The 16,185-nt window shown below is 34.8% G+C and overlaps 1 protein-coding gene across 1 annotated transcript in view; it reads left to right on the top strand.

Moving 5' to 3' along the window:
* The window catches only part of CSMD3 (CUB and Sushi multiple domains 3), a 774,333-nt gene that overhangs the window by 297,974 nt on the left and 460,174 nt on the right, over window positions 1-16,185 (top strand). Inside the window, exon 10 of the mRNA XM_075495159.1 lies at window positions 15,047-15,171. Within this exon, the coding sequence (XP_075351274.1) occupies window positions 15,047-15,171 (125 nt within the window). The remainder of the gene's footprint in view (window positions 1-15,046; window positions 15,172-16,185) is intronic.

Raw genomic sequence — 16,185 nt, 5'->3', positions numbered from 1 at the left:
CTACTCTTTCAAAACTGAACTTCTCAGAAAAAAATGAAATGGAATTCTGTACGAAATTGTGTAGTGCAATATAGCTCGTACTTAGTATGCAAAGAAGGTAAAATACCTACTTAGAAGAGAGTATATATCTCTGATAATCTGGCAAAAATTGGATTGAAGGTAAGTTAAAATAATTTTCTCATGTAAATACTGTATTAGATTTACGAATATTGAGCATACATGTGGTAACGAAGGTTTTTGTGAAGGACAAAGCAAAATTGAATGCAACACAAAAAGAACAATAAAACCTCACAGAAGAGGTTTCACATGTTATCATAGAAATATTCATTGGAATCTAATAGAGAATATTGTATTTTCTACAGTATGTTTTTCAGGAACCTAGAAATTTGATACATGCTGCTGTACTTCCCTAGTAGTGCTCAGAGTGGTTTAGCACTCTTAATACAGACTATTTCTTTTTATTAATTTTGATACATACCAAATTGGTAGTGTATAGTATTACTGTATTAAAAAAAAAAAAATCAGAACTAAAGGGTTGTACTTCGTTTCTAGCAAATTCTTACATTTTATTCCTTGCTGGCTTTTTTGAATGTTTCTAGGAAGACTCCAAAGAATCAAAGAATTATATGCTGCCAGTGATCTGTTCCACCTTTGTTTTATTTAACCTAAACTCAAATTTTAGCCCACTTTCCCCCTCCATCCTCAGCTATCTTTCAAATTCCTTATCTTGTAAGAAAAAAAAGTTTGCAATACTCTTTCAAAACATTCTATATTTTTTTTCTCAGTGAACATATATGACTCCTACTGTCAGTAACAGCAGTGGTTGATGTATTGTATGAGTAGAGACACATATATAATCACTTCTTGAAAATGTTTTGAATTAATTTTAAACTCTCACCTATCTCAGTTTCTGAATTGTTTCCTTTTCAATTGTTGAACATTCGTTTCGTTACATACTAAAAAGGATTAAACATACACATTATTATATATTTGATACATAGACAAATTTTAGACTATTAAAAGAATAAATCTAAAGCTATGTTCTTGTTTTACATCATTTGCTAATTTCACATTGTCATCATATTTACAAATCCCTTCAAAACACCTAAGTGAAGAAAGAGAAAAAGAAGAAATAAGTAGGAGGCAGATTGATAAATTTTAAATTAATTGGTTTTATTACATTCGGTTTTGTTCAAAAGATGTATTTTACATATCACACAGAACACTTCCTAACATTTGAATATATTAAGTGTTAGAGTAATCTGGGAGACAAGCAAAGATTTTATGAAATTATGTTACTTCATTCTTTTACATAACTTCTTCTACTTTTGTTTTGTTTTGTCTTTTGTCCCCGTAATCAAGCAGAACATAGAATTGACAATGACATACCAAGTAAATGTGCTAGCTGGCAGTCAGCTAGTTGTTATAATTTCTCAGTTAGTTATTATAGTCTCTCTATTTCTCTAGTTTTGAGAAAAGAAAAAGTTCAATGATGTGCATCAGAGAAAGCTTTGTTACTAATTTTATATGGAATGTCATTTTTGACATTACCTGACAAAAAATGATTTCTCGAGATTTTCAGAGAAATAGAAATAAATGAACTGTATTTCATAACTGTCATGCTTTCTAGAATCATTACTTAGGCCACTGTTTCATACTTTAACCTCAGAAACATGGCTTGGTGGTGAAAGCCTTTGACAGAATCTGCAAGTCCTTTTCTAGTGTTGTCTCTGCAAGTGACCACTGAAAGACCTACCTGCAAGATCATTCTAGTTAAACTTACGTGAGGAGCAGTACCTCGAAGGAGATATGATAACGATCATGCCCTCATCTTTCTTTTTAGGCCAAACTATTAGGATATAATTTAACATTATTTTTCATTATACACTGTCATGATGTGACTGTCAAGCTTTCCTATTTCAAATGAATTTATGAGAAAATGAAAGGAGAAGGCATTCAAATTACTGAACAATAGAATACAAGATACACAAGATATCAAAATCAATGTGTTTTCTTTTTAAGTGGATTTTTTCCCTAATTTCTCAACGAACTCAGTGAATGTTTTTTTCTTTTTGAAAAAATCCCCAAATTATCTGTGGGGGAAGATCAGCTTTTCTAGGAACTCCCATGAATTTGCTATTTAATGGTTATGTGTATAACATAATGATAAATCCAATCCCATCATAATGGAAAAGAATAAATAACTGGGACATTTCAAATGTATGTAAGTGAAAGAACATGGCTTACACATACAGTATCCACTGGAAGTGAAAAAAGTGAAAGTGAAAAGATGTGTTCAGTTTAATGACATTTTTGGTGAACCAAAAAGGTAAATAAGCATTTATTCAAAACAAAATAAACAGAAGATGTAACAGATACATTATTATGCTCTTGGTCTTATGGGTTGTAATTTTGGGGGGCAAGGATGTTTATTTTGGTGAGGAAGTATTTTTCACCTTCCACCAAATAATGTGTTTTCAGATCAAACTTAGCTCAATTTTTTGTATTTATCCTTATTTTGACCACTTCTTGATATTGGGATGGAATCAATCTTTTTACAAAGTAAGAAAAAATGAAAAAAAAAAAAACCACAAAACCCCAACAAACTAGTACTTAACTGGTCCTCTTTCTGTTGAGGGCAGATTCTAGGAACAGTCTAAAATCCTGCTGATTTTAAGGGCAGCCTACTTGCTTCCTGGTTTCTCTAACAGGTTAGATTGCAGAGCAGTAGTAGTTTGTGAAATCACAGGCTTCTCAATGACTTCACTGCCACCTCAAATTTATGCTCGAAAGCTGTCCTTGAACTGATTCCTTTCAACTAAATATTTGAATTTTCATGGTTCAGTTTCTTTCAAGATAAAACCAATCTGGTCTGGATAATTTTCTCTAAATAAATCCCATCTAGTACAACATCTCCTTAATAGGCAGGTCTGTTCTGAGTGTAGCTCTCAGAAACAGCCCAGAAAGGACTAGCTTCCTTTCAAAAGATTGAGTCTTTCCACTATTTTGTGGTAGCCTCTCTTTATAATGCAAAAACATTATATTTAGAAACAGTGGGAGGACATATATACACACATGTACAATTTCTAGCCACTTTATTGACAGGCCTTGAAAAAGGGAATAATTACACTTCTGGTTGTATTCACCTTACACATATTAGGGATAGATAAGGTGGTTTCCTATCAAAGGCTTGTTAAAGGTCTTATGAATGTGAATGGTGAGACTTGTACTTGTAAAGAACAGGACTGGTGAATGTTAGTAATACATATGTCATTTATCTCATGTTGAACACTTGATACATTGAAAAGAGGTCTTACAAGGAACAAAAGAAAACTAAAAATTTTCAGCAGACTGAATAAAATTCCTTTTTAAATTAACCTGGTTTCAATTCTTGCCATTATCGTAATTGTTGCTCAGTTGCTTTATAAGCTTCCAAAGTAAGAATGCTACTAATTCTTTAAGACAAATAAATAAGACATTGAAAGAAAATTCTTACATTTAGTTAAAAATGTACAATACTATGGAAAATCTTTTCCAGGTTGTCTTATACCTGACAGAGAGGAAAATAGCACAGTTTTCCTTTTCCCTTCTTGAAGTCACTCTCTCTATAATGTAGGAAATAGCTTTACCTTGAGCTTGTCTTTTTTTTCCCCTTCTGATAAGGAAGTGAAAATCCCAATTACAATACCTTAATTTTAAAATACTGTATTTTGAAGGAGGGGTTAGATCTATCTTTATCAAGACCAATCAAAATGTAATTTCAGTATGATATAATCTATTTTAGAGAAGACAATGCTCTTGTCACTTCTCTTTAGCTTTCTTCAAATGTGAAAGTATAGGTTTCGAAGCATTTTATTGCAATTTCACTCCTGTTCTGATTATAAACACTACCTGGTCTCTTAGCACATTCATGTGTTCTTACATGGTTCTTCCACAGACTTAGAAAATCTGTAATGAAAGCTCTAAGACAAGCTGCAGCATTTCATGACATACTTTGGGACCTGAGACACCATGTTCACCCTTTTGGATATTTTTTTAATGTGAAAATTCCCTATGGCTGTATTTTGAAGTTCTAAAGGCTTTGTTTCTTATGCTAGATGCCTCTTTGAGCATAACAGGCATTTGCAGGTTGAAATAAAGTCAAGAAGACTTACTAATAGCTGCCAGCTTTTCCTGTGCTGAAAAAGATATTTTACCTCAGAAAGAAAACTTCCCTTCCCTAGAAGTTTCTTAAACTTTTAGATATACTAGTGTTCATTCTGCTGGAATTTCCAACAGCTTATTTTACATTACCTGTCATACAATAAAATACACATCTTTTCCACATGAGTGTTCAATTTTAGAATCGATGTCACTATGGAAAATATAAGAAAGATGTAATAGATAAAGAGAAAAAGTTTTCATGTGGTCTTGTTGCTTTTTTTAATTGTTGGGTTTTGGAGTCTTTTTATCTTTGTTGTTTATAGTGGAATAAACATAGCCAAACAAATACTTGGACAAGTATTTTATTATGAAGCAAACATGTTCCTCCACCACCATCCTAAAGTTCTGGCTTCATTAAATGAATGAATGAGCCTATGTCTATCCCTCTACCTCTGTAGTGTAGTCCAACTAGGTATTTAAAGATGAGATTCAGCTCAAACTTGGATGACAACAAAGCAGTGAATGCTGTTGGACAGCCACAAAGATGCTAGTGTGGTCTTAAAAATACAGATTCTACTCAGAGAAGGAAGCATATGAAGTTTGTATTAAAGACAATTTATTATACCAATGAGTTGAGTTAAAGTATACCTAATGATAATTTCTTTTTTCATTTTACATTATAAATTAATTTATAGTTATTTTCTTTGGAAGAATGACTTTGAAATGTAACCACATTGATTGACTGGAAGTTTCACATTTAATTTTCCTTAAACCTTCTCTGAATCACATACCCTTCTCTGCAGATATGCAAGGTGGGCTTCTACACTCTGAAACTTCAAGCCAAACATCCTGAAAACTGAACAAAACTCAGACCATTTGCAGCATGAGATGTGAGGCTAGTTTAAGCGGGAATAGTTAATGTTTTATTTGTCAGCAGTTAATTGGTTCCTTTGTCAAGTAGAAGCCTCTGACAGTACAACCTCTGTGGGAAAAGGTGACACCTTAAGAACTGTTTAAGCAGAATTACCAATGATCTCCAGAGTGATGGGAAATCCTCTGCAACTGAAATTTAGTAATCACTTTAGTTTGTTCAGCAAATGGTAAGGATTTTTCTTGACCAGAAGTTTTAAAGATTTAGATATTCTAACATTATATCTTGGAATCCTAACATCTTGCAGTAATATTTCCAAGTACTGTATCAGCTGATCTACAAAAATGTTCCTGTGCATGCTCTTGACTTGGGACAGATGCTGTGAGCTATGGCTCAAAGAGACTACGTTAGATTCTATCTGTAGCTTGCACATAAATAATTATGGATCAGTGGTGTGTAGAAAGTTGCTAGGTTAAGAAAATTTTATTCACTGTGCATACTCTTGCATGCTTACATATAGCTTTAGCTTCTTTTACTGCAGATGGAGAAAATAATATGAGCTGCAATACTGATTTTTTTATTTACACTTGCATTAAAATATATCATATTAAATTAATTCTTTGATATGCACAGACTTTAAGAGCTGATGTTTAGGTATTTCTGGTTGTGGTTTTTTTTTTCTATGGCAAAAAATGGTGTACTCTCAAACTTGTTCGGTTGCAGGTGTGGACAGAATAGGTTAATATGGCAGAAAGATGTGAATCTTGGACAATACTGTTTTCTATACTTTAATGTATATATGACTTTTCAGCTAATTCCTCAGATGTATTCCTTGCACATCAGTGCAAAAATCCAAACTGCATTATCTCTGTCGTGGTTTAACCCCAGCTGGTAACTAAGCACCACACAGCCACTCGCTCACTCCCCCACTGGTGGGATGGGGAGGAGAATTGGAAGGGTAAAAGTGAGACAACTCGTGGGTTGAGATAAAGAGAGTTTTAATAGGTAAAGCAAAAGCCATGCGCTCAAGCAAAGCAGAACAAGGAGTTCACTCACTACTTCCCATGGGCAGGCAGGTGTTCAGCCATCTCCAGGAAAGCAGAGCTCCATCTTTCCTAATGGTCACTTGGGAAGACAAATGCCATCACTCCAAATGTCCCCCCTTTCCTTCTTCTTCCCCAGCTTTATATGCTGAGCATGACATCATATGGTATGGGATATCCCTTTGGTCAGTTTGGATCAGCTGTCCCAGCTGTGTCCCCTCCCAACTTCTTGTGCACCCCCAGCCTACTTTCTTGTGGGGTGGGGTGAGAAGCAGAAGAGGCCTTGACTCTGTGTAAGCACTGCTCAGCAGTAACTAAAACATCCCTGTATTATCATCACTGTTTTCAGCACAAATCCAAAACATAGCTCCATACTAGCTACTATGAAGAAAATTAACTATCCCAGCCAAAACCAGCACTATCTCCTTCTTCTAGTCTGTCTCACTTATCCATCACAGAATTTACAAGAGAAATGTAAGTTCAAAATGCAGAATAATAAAATTTATTTTTACAAATGAGCTTGAGGTTTTGATTCGTTGCATAACTGATTCTTGCTCAATAATAATTTAAAGAACTTACCAAATAATGGAGGAAAAGAATCTAAAATGCGTTACTTTGCTACACTTATGCCAACTGTTAAAATAATATGATTCAATATAAACTTCATGTGAAGTTCAAAATTTTAAACTTGCTCTTTTGCATCCTTTAGAGATTCTATAGCTTTATTTTAGTCTCCTTCTTACTGCTTTTAGTTTGTGTTCTTTAAAGAGGGATCCCAAATTTGGGGCAGATGATGGAGGCTTTAAAAAGATATATGAGATTAAAGTGTTTTCTCAGATTTGTATAACTGTCTTATTTAATATTTACTCATACCTTTTTTCTAATGAAAATATATCCAAAGTTTGGGTTTTTTCCTGCATTTTTGAAGCTGTGAACTGCTTTAGCACAGTATGTTGTAGATGCAAAAGCTTTATATGAGTTCAAAATAAACTGAACAGCTTGAGTGAGTCATAGAAATATTGATTGGAAGGGTACTGGAGAGGGCATCAACTCCAACCTCCTTCTCAAAGCAGGACTAATGGCAACACTAAATCAGATCAGCTGTGGTTTTGTTTAGCCAATCCTGAAAACTCCCAAGAATGGAGATTTCACAACAGTCTGGATATGCTGTTCCAGTTCTGCCCTGCCTTTCTTGGAAGAAGTTTCTTGTAATGTAAAACCTGAATCTCCTAAACTGCCCCTTGTATATTGTCTGCCACATTAAGAAAAGTTTAGCTTCATTATGTTTGTACTGGTTCTTGAAGTAGTTATGGTCTGCTATTAGATAGTACCTTAGCTTCCTCTTTGTCAGACTAATTAAGCCTACCTGCCTCAACTTTGTACTGCAGGTCATGTGCTCTAAGCCTCTGACTAACCTCCAAACCCTCTAGAGTTTTTAACAATATCTCTCTTGAAGTGCAAGACCAAACACTAGGCTTAATATTGCAGATACAGCCTCACCAGCTGAGTAATAATATCACTTGATCTGCTGCCACAATTTCTAATGTAGTTGAGTATACAGTTTGTTTTATTCCGGATGAGAACACATGACTGATCAGTAGTGCAGAAATTTGTACCTCTGCTTGTTGAGTTTCATAAGGTTTCTGTTGGCCTAGTGTTCAACTTTGTCAAGTGTCTGGATTGAAGCTCTGCTATTCAGTGTGTCAGCTACTTTTCCTAGCTTAGTATGATCCATAAATTAGCTGGAAGTTCATTCTGTCTCACCATCAAGGTTGAGGATGAAAATATTAAACAGCGTAAGACCCCATATTGACTTTCTAGTGCTCAGCTTATTACTGGCTACTAGCTAAATATGAAGCCATTGATTCCTTCCCTTTGAGTACAGCTGCCAGGCCAATTTTGAATCTATGTATTCAGTGTATGTTGTGTCAGCTCCCAAAAGACACTGCTGCAAGAGACAAGTGTCAAAAACTTTGCTGATGTTAAGCACTGTTACATCGAGCTCTATTACATCTACCACTGCTCCATGTAGCCAGTCATTTTGTCATAGAAGACAATCAGGTTGATCACATATCATTCACCTTTGGTAAATGTGTGTAAGTGCTCCTGATTCCCTGTTTGTGCTTTCCTAGAGGACATATTCTTTCCAGGGATTGATATGAGGTTCTTAGCTTCTCCTTGGCTTTCTTAAAAATTCATGTAATGTTAGCCTTTCTACAGTCAGTAGGAACTTCTCCTCATCACTGCAATATTTCATAGATGATACGAGCCTTGCATAGAATCAGCCAGATTTTTCAGCACCCTTTGCTGAAAGCTATCTGGCCCCCTGCCTTTGAATACAGCCATTTTCTTTCACCTGTTGCTCCCCAGTATTGGCTGTCCCTCTTCTTCCCAAATCATGCTGGTACATGTAGATGTCTAGGAGCAGATGTGCTGTAGAAATTGATGCAGAAAAGGCACTGAGTACTTCTGCCTTTTCCATATTGGATTTCAGCACCACAAGGTTGCCTCACCCATTTATTAATGGACCCACATTGTATATGAACTTCCTTTTGTGATTAATATACCCACAGGAGCTCTTTTTCTTACTAGTGTGCCTTACCAGTCTTAGCTCTAGCTGGGAGCTGGCCCAGGGAGTTTAATTTAGTCACCCAGGGACTACTAAGTTAGCAGCTCCAGTTCAGAAAGTTCCTTAACCATAAATGATTGAAATATAGTAATGAGCAGAAGATGAACTATAGATGTTTGCCATATTCTAAAGTTTTTCTCTAAGCATTCACTTTTCATCATGCTCAGTGTTAGCGTACTGGACTAAATGAACCCAGTCTGGCCTTTGGCTGCATCCACAGACAGAACTGTTTTGCCGAATATATTCTGCTTTTGAAACTTGTTGGAGATTTTCCTGCTGTCCTTTAGATTTTTCTTTCTTGGTGATGCATGTCTATATTGTATATAATAATGAACAACTCCATAGCTATATCATGCTTCAGTTCTCTTGAGATTTACAAACAGGTATAGTCTACACACACTTTGAAGGGGCTTTATCTGGTAAGCAGTTTGGATCAAATGTAAGTCAGGGAATCAAACTGCCCTTAATTGTCCACACTAGTTTTTGGTCATTTGTTCCCACAGTCTGTTTTGGACTACTCTGCCAGCTTTCTCTAAAATAATACCTGCCCACAATTTGGAGGTAGATTACTCTGGGGGCAAGTCCCCCAAAACTGGCTTCCATGATCTGATTTTCTCGCTCCACAATTTGTAGTTCTCTAACACACCAGCAGGCTTTGATCAGACCTCCCACATGTCCTCATGCAGTACCTTTGGACATGCAATAGATATCATCAGTTTCATCCTATCAGGAATCCCTCTTTGGCCTATAACACAGTCCTCAAATTATTTGAGATTCTGTCAGCTAAAAAGAAGAAAAAGAAAAAGAAAAAGAAAAAGAAAAAGAAAAAGAAAAAGAAAAAGAAAAAGAAAAAGAAAGAGAAAAAGAAAAAGAAAAAGAAAAAGAAAAAGAAAAAGAAAAAGAAAGAGAAAAAGAAAAAGAAAAAGAAAAAAAGAGAAAGAAAAAGAAAAACAGAAAAAGAAAAAAACTCTACTGAAATTGCTGGTATCTCACCACACCACACCAGACCCACATCAAACCCATGGCCAAGTGCTCTACAGAAAGCTAAGTCTAAGGAGTGTAGATGTAAACTTAACTTTTTCATTTTGTTTTATAGCTAATAATTATTTCCTGGTAATCTACATGTCCTTTATGAACGTTCATCATATTTACCTCATGTACTGTACCTGGGGAGGAAGTGACACTTTACCCTCCTGTACTAGTTACTAAACTTTTTTTAGAGGAAGATGGATTTTGAACTGAATTCTTGTGTATCATATGTAAAATGTATTGGAGAAAAAATATCATCAGCAGAAACAACAAGAAGTATCTCTCCTACTAGACAACTGTGAAAGAATTAATGCTTTTCCATTTTTGAAAGAGTGTATAGGTAGATAATGACAGGAAAACATCAAAAGATGTTAATCTCGACTAGGCTTTTAAGTTCCTGAAAGACCCATTTTCTTAACATTTTCTTGACAAGCTCATGATAGTCAATATGCTGGCCTCTATGGATGCCATTCTTACACTGCAAGTCCAGAAAGATTTTACAGATTTCCTGCAGGATTTTCTTTTTTTTTTTTGATCCTTTTTTTGACCTTTCAGACAGGAAGTGCTTGTTTGATTTTTGATATTATTGTCTTTTTTAGTTGATCTGTCATAGGAACTGATCTCTGGCTCTTCCATTTTCTTTCTTAGACTGGTGTTTTATCATCTACTTATCTAACTGCCCTTATTAGATCTCACTCATATGGCACACATTACAGATTTTGTAAATTTTCCACTCTCACTGTATTTGTGAGTCCAGTATGATTACAGTCATATACTATCAAATATCAGTTTAATATCAAAACTGATTTGGACAAGTGGACTTGGTAATGTGAGTGTTATTTATACTTTTGGAGGTGATAAAAATAATTATCAGGCTTGTAAAGTCTTCATAATCATTTCAACCCTCTGGAATTTTTGCCAGTTACAGTTTTGATACTATCAGTTCAATTTTTTTAGTAAATGGTGTACTTCCTGCTCAGTGTTTCCTCTTTAAATCAGTCAATGGTTAGTTAAAGCAAATACATTTCCATGTTATTTTTTTTCAGGTGCTCCTTTTTTTTTGAATAATCAAAGGGGTTCAGATTTTCTCAACATGACTTTCTACAGCAGATAGATTCCTGTGAAAATCTAATCTTGAGAAAGTTATTCTTGTCTTCCCAATTGCTACCTTTTGAACCTTCCTAACCGTATAGTCCCTGGAGTAGCTGAGTAGAATTTTTAACCTTAAAGATAAGATCACCTTTCTACTTCATGATTTTGAAATTTCCTCCAACTCTGTGATCTGCTATGTGTCTCTTTTTCCTCAGTCTCATGTAGAAGCTTTTCAGCCTTACCTTGGAAGGGCCTGTACATTATGCTTACTTTTTTATTTTTCTCAGTTTTTCACTTTTATATCTTCCTCTGTTTTCCTGGACTCTGCAGCTCTTCTTTATCCCCTTCTTTCACAAACATTCTTATTCTTATACAAATAGGAACTGTTTTTGGAATAGTTTATAGAGCTGTTATCCGCTGTCAAATCCTCCTTTTCTGAGATGTGTTCAGGTGACTGTATCAGTTCTGTTCAGGTGACTGTATCATCTTTCATGTCCTCATTACTTATTATCTATGTCTCTGTAAAGCCCAGGTACTCCCCAGATTTCATCAGCTGTATTGTGCTGACACCATTCCTTTTCAAGCATCTAACATTTCTAACTCCCTTAAATTTAAATTCTTGTTCTGTTTAGTATCAATCTTCTTTAGTAGCTATTTTCATCATAGACGATTTGAACTGATTACCTAACAAAAGTTAATCTCTGGAATGTGTGCTCCGTCTTTTTAATTTTTTGTCTGCCTTTGTAAATTGAACTGAAACTGAAATTACTATTACAGCACTAAAATCCCCAGCTATAAGGAAAGAAAAACAGAGCTCATTCTTTACAAGCCAAACCCTGCAGGGAATTTTAGTATGTGTTTAAGCAAAAAGGAATGCTACGCCTTGTAGGATCAAACCCAGATTTGAAGATCCCAGCCAAATCAATAGTGATATCGTATCATTATTGAGTCATATCCTCAGACCTCTTCCAACCTCTTTGCAAAAGTGCCAGTAGAGAGATGTAAAGGAGCCTTAAATAATTTATTTAGATAGATGAAGAACTATGCCAGTTCAGAGGCTTTGCTTACAGAGATTTACAAACCAACATTTTTAAAATAGGTAACATAGCAAAGGCTGGAAAATGGGATAGAGACCTATGGCATCCATCTGAGGAGGGTCAGATAATTCCATAACTTACAAGGTCACACATGAAAGCTGTTATAACATAGACTTTTGGGGAGTTAGTCCATGTTTAATCTTAAAATACCCAGAGAATTGCATGCACAGTGTGGCCAAAGTCTTGTAAGCCATGTGTACATATAAAATAATTTATCAAGGCAAATGTAGTTAGGAAAGCCTCTGAGATCCTTTGAGGGGTTATACATTAAGAAAAAGTTTAAATAAAGACCGGATGCTAAGATCTGGTAGCTAATATTCTATACAAAAAGTGTGTTATGAAACGAAAGTCAACTTGTATTTTGACTAGAATAGATCTGAAAAGCACTTACTGTGAGCATTATCCCATAAAAAGAGTTAATTCAGGTCCTGATTGAATCTAAATGTAAATCTATGCAGAATTCTTCGAAATCAATGAGTCTGTGATCTGATATTTTGATATGTTTGAGTTAGAATGAAATGCCCTGCTACTATTCAATATTGATGATATACTAATTTCCCAATGACCAAATTAGGAGGCAAGATTTTTCAAGGAACTGTACCAAAATAAATAAATAAATAAAATTAATTCCTTTTCTGCACAGGTAGTTAAATAAAGAAACTATCTTCTTCTTTTCGGTTATAGTAGAATGAATAGAGAAAGTAAAACCTTACGTAGTTTTGAGGTATTCAGATTTCCAAACTGATTTTTACAAGCCTCATATACAGATATGTATGTACATGAAATCATTGGGAATGATAACAAAAGTACAATGACAAATGCCATTAAAAAATAATTTACTTCACCATGCTGTTTGCTTTTATATCAGCACTTCCCTTATTCCCCCATGACTAAGGACTGCTCTTCTGTTTTCACAGAATATCAGCACACCTATGTTTAGTTAGGTTATGAGTGGGTCTTTGTGTTCTACTGCTTTACACTTACTAACATCCATAGTATTAGCTGTGCCTAGACTAGGGAATACCATTGGCCATGTAATTTTTGTTAGCTGTTACATATAAAGGAAAAATTGCTTAATATTAGGCCATAAGGATAATGAAGGAAAAGGAATTTGTGCTTTTCTATTTTTATGACTTTTTTTTTGGAAGCCTTTTCAAAATACTGTGTTTTGTTGTATTTCTTATTGTAAAATGCTAGTCTTGGTCATGCGCATGCAAGTATCTTTACGCAATCACTGTGGAGTTTGATTTTTGTAAGATTGTAAAATGCTGTATGATTTTTTCTGCAAGGTTTCATCCATATTTTTGATACCAAAACATAAAGCTTTATTAGTACGCACTATAAATGTGATAAAAGTGATGATACTCCTCCAAATTCCACTTAGAAAATAGCCTTCACTACAAAATGCACTATCACCATACATGAGATTTTCAAGTTAAGATTTTCAAGATTTTCAAGTTTCAAGATTTTCAAATTTTCAAGTTTTTAATTTTTAGTTCACTTGACTCTTCTCAAAATTTCTTCAATAACATCTTTACTTTAGTCTTTTGGGTTTATTCCTTCGTAATTGGAGGGGAAAAGAAGAGTATTTCCCAAATGTAATTCATTTTTGGCACAAGCATGAGGTAACACTCTAAATCGCAGATTTATGATTCTTCCTCATCAGTCTTATGTAAGGAATAGGATAAATAATAACACCACCTTTTAATTAAAAAACATAATGATGATCATTTAGCAACTGATAAGGTAAAAGGTGCTCTCTGAAGACCTTTGTGACACTATAGGTTGTCCACAGTCACATTTTATAGAAATACTTTGCAACTGTGACAGACAAGTCTTTAAAAACAGCAAGCTGAAATTATGGAGTGTAAGATACTGATGTCAGAGAAAGGCCTGATATATTGACTATTTTTAACTGTAATCAGGACTTGAAACAATAATGATATTAAAGGAGAAGAAGAATTATCTCAATAATACACATTTATGTTTTGATTTTTTTTAACTTTTCCAAACTGAAAAAAACCCCTCAATCCTCCCCTCAGAAAAACATAACGTAACAAAACAAACCAACCAAACAAAACAAGTTTTTCTGGGCTTATTTCCTCTTTCGTTCTGTGCCAAGTTTGCAACACCAAATGTCAGCTCCATATGGAAAAGTACAAAATCTTTTGAAGCCAGCTTTATCACTTAATAGGTAATCACAGCTAAATACCTAGAAAGATGTTTTTAGAATTCTTTTGTTTTCTTCCATTAATTTGAGAAACATACGCCAGTTAAAGGAGCAAATGTTAATAAATATTCACCTTGTAACTTTCATTGTCTAGTAGTTGTTACATTCAGAATGTTGTTACTGGCAAGAGAAAACACACCACTTATATGGAGTCAAGACTTTACTGCTAGCCTAATTACTATCTTAACCTACTAATAAAAATATAAAAAACAGCTATTACTAGTCTATTTACAATAATGCATTCCTAGTCCAAATTAATACAGGAAAGTCTTGTTAAAAATATAACATTTTTTTAATACAAGAAGCCTTATTAATATCTAATCAGTTTCTCTGGTATTGAGCTGCCCCTTCCAACGACCCTCTGGTTCTAAAGTTAAAAGCACCAGACTTCCTCAAGAAGAATCAGGAGTGGGGGACATTTACAGCAAGTCATCTGTATGCTGAGGTCTTCACTGGGAGGAATACAGTGTTTATAGTGGGGTTTTCTTCCTGAGGCTTGTGGGTGACCTTTTGGCTCTTCTTCTAGGTGATTTCCTTGTATCTCTTTCTCGTTGTTTCCTAGCTTCAGTTAACATAAATAGCTACTGTTTGTTACACAGTGCTTAGGCTTGTCAAACCTTTACTATATCACAGTCAGAAGTTAGGTCAGAAAATAGCCACTTGACCTCCAGATGACTGTTAAAAAGAGGTAAACCAGCTGGCCAAAGCGAGCCCAGAGAGGGCTGAACGCTGTGCACTGTCAGGCTAGTACATAGCCTGCAGCCTTTTACTACTAAGAGCAAAAAATCATATTTACTGGATTACATGTTTGTATTGTTTGTCAGGACTGCCATAGCTAAAAGAATGGAAAAATTGACTGATAGCTATTTGTAAAAATATGCTTCTTCTTTTTGTGTCATTGTTTGATTTTAGCTTGGGAGCAACAGTACAGTTCTCCTGCGATGAAGATTATGTGCTACAAGGTTCAAAAAGTATCACCTGTCAGAGGATAGCTGAAGTTTTTGCTGCATGGAGTGATCATAGACCTGTGTGTAAAGGTAAAGAGGAATTCTTACCCTTATAGTGATTTGTTAATTTCACATCTATATATTGTTTGATAGCCAATCCTATTAAATTAATATTTTGTAAGTACCTGAAGTTCTAATCCTAGTGTCCCCACTTTCTTAATAAAAAAGGTCCCACCTATACAGTTTTGTTTGATATGAACTTTGTCTGTATTTCAGTATGCTTATTTTACTTGGGAATTTACATTATGAAGTTGGCTTCATAATGAGCTGATGAAATCTATCGCATGCTAAATATTAAGACTCACCAAGATGGATTTCAAAATTGCAGTGATTCAATATACAATCAGTAGTTCGTGAAGCACCTTCATTACATATTTGCTAAGCAGGTGAGAAAGACTTGAATTTAGGATTGATAAGGACTGGAGAAGTAAGTCTATACCTGGTTTCGACCCTGACCAAATGGATAAAGGGCAAAAAATACAGCAAAATGTAAGAGAAGAAAAGCACAAAGTCATTCTGCTGAATATATTTGATGTCCAAATACTATGGCAAGAAGTATGATGAATACCTGAATCAAGGAATAAAAGTATTAGTGTAAATATATATTATATATATAATGAAAATATTAGTGTGTAAATTGGCATAACAGTAAAGCCTAATATTGAAGAGTAGTTTGTTCACAAACAACACTCGGATATGGGAAACAGAAGGGACACATATCTTGTAATTCAAGGCTATGGATACTTACAGTAATGTCCAGATGTTTCTGAACAGGGGAAGAGGGTAAAAAATCTGAGGGTGGAATCCAGATGTTGTATAGTAGAAATCCACAAAAGCTGGAAAATTACATGTGTGATTTTTTTTTTTTTTTTGGCTAATAAAATACCAGGACAGTCTAAATGGGACTCACTATGGATAAGAATGAAGTGGTAGGTGTAGGTTTGAATAATCAGCTACCCAAATCTGAGATGAAGAAAAACCTAATAGGTGTTACAGCTGCAGAAATAGGTTTACAATGGGTCATGGTAGTATATGCTTCACTAA

This window comes from Mycteria americana, chromosome 2 (assembly GCF_035582795.1).
Source record: "Mycteria americana isolate JAX WOST 10 ecotype Jacksonville Zoo and Gardens chromosome 2, USCA_MyAme_1.0, whole genome shotgun sequence".
Taxonomy (NCBI): Eukaryota; Metazoa; Chordata; class Aves; order Ciconiiformes; family Ciconiidae; genus Mycteria; species Mycteria americana.
Note: the sequence above shows the minus strand (reverse complement) of the source record. Positions and strands in the feature narration are given on the sequence as shown.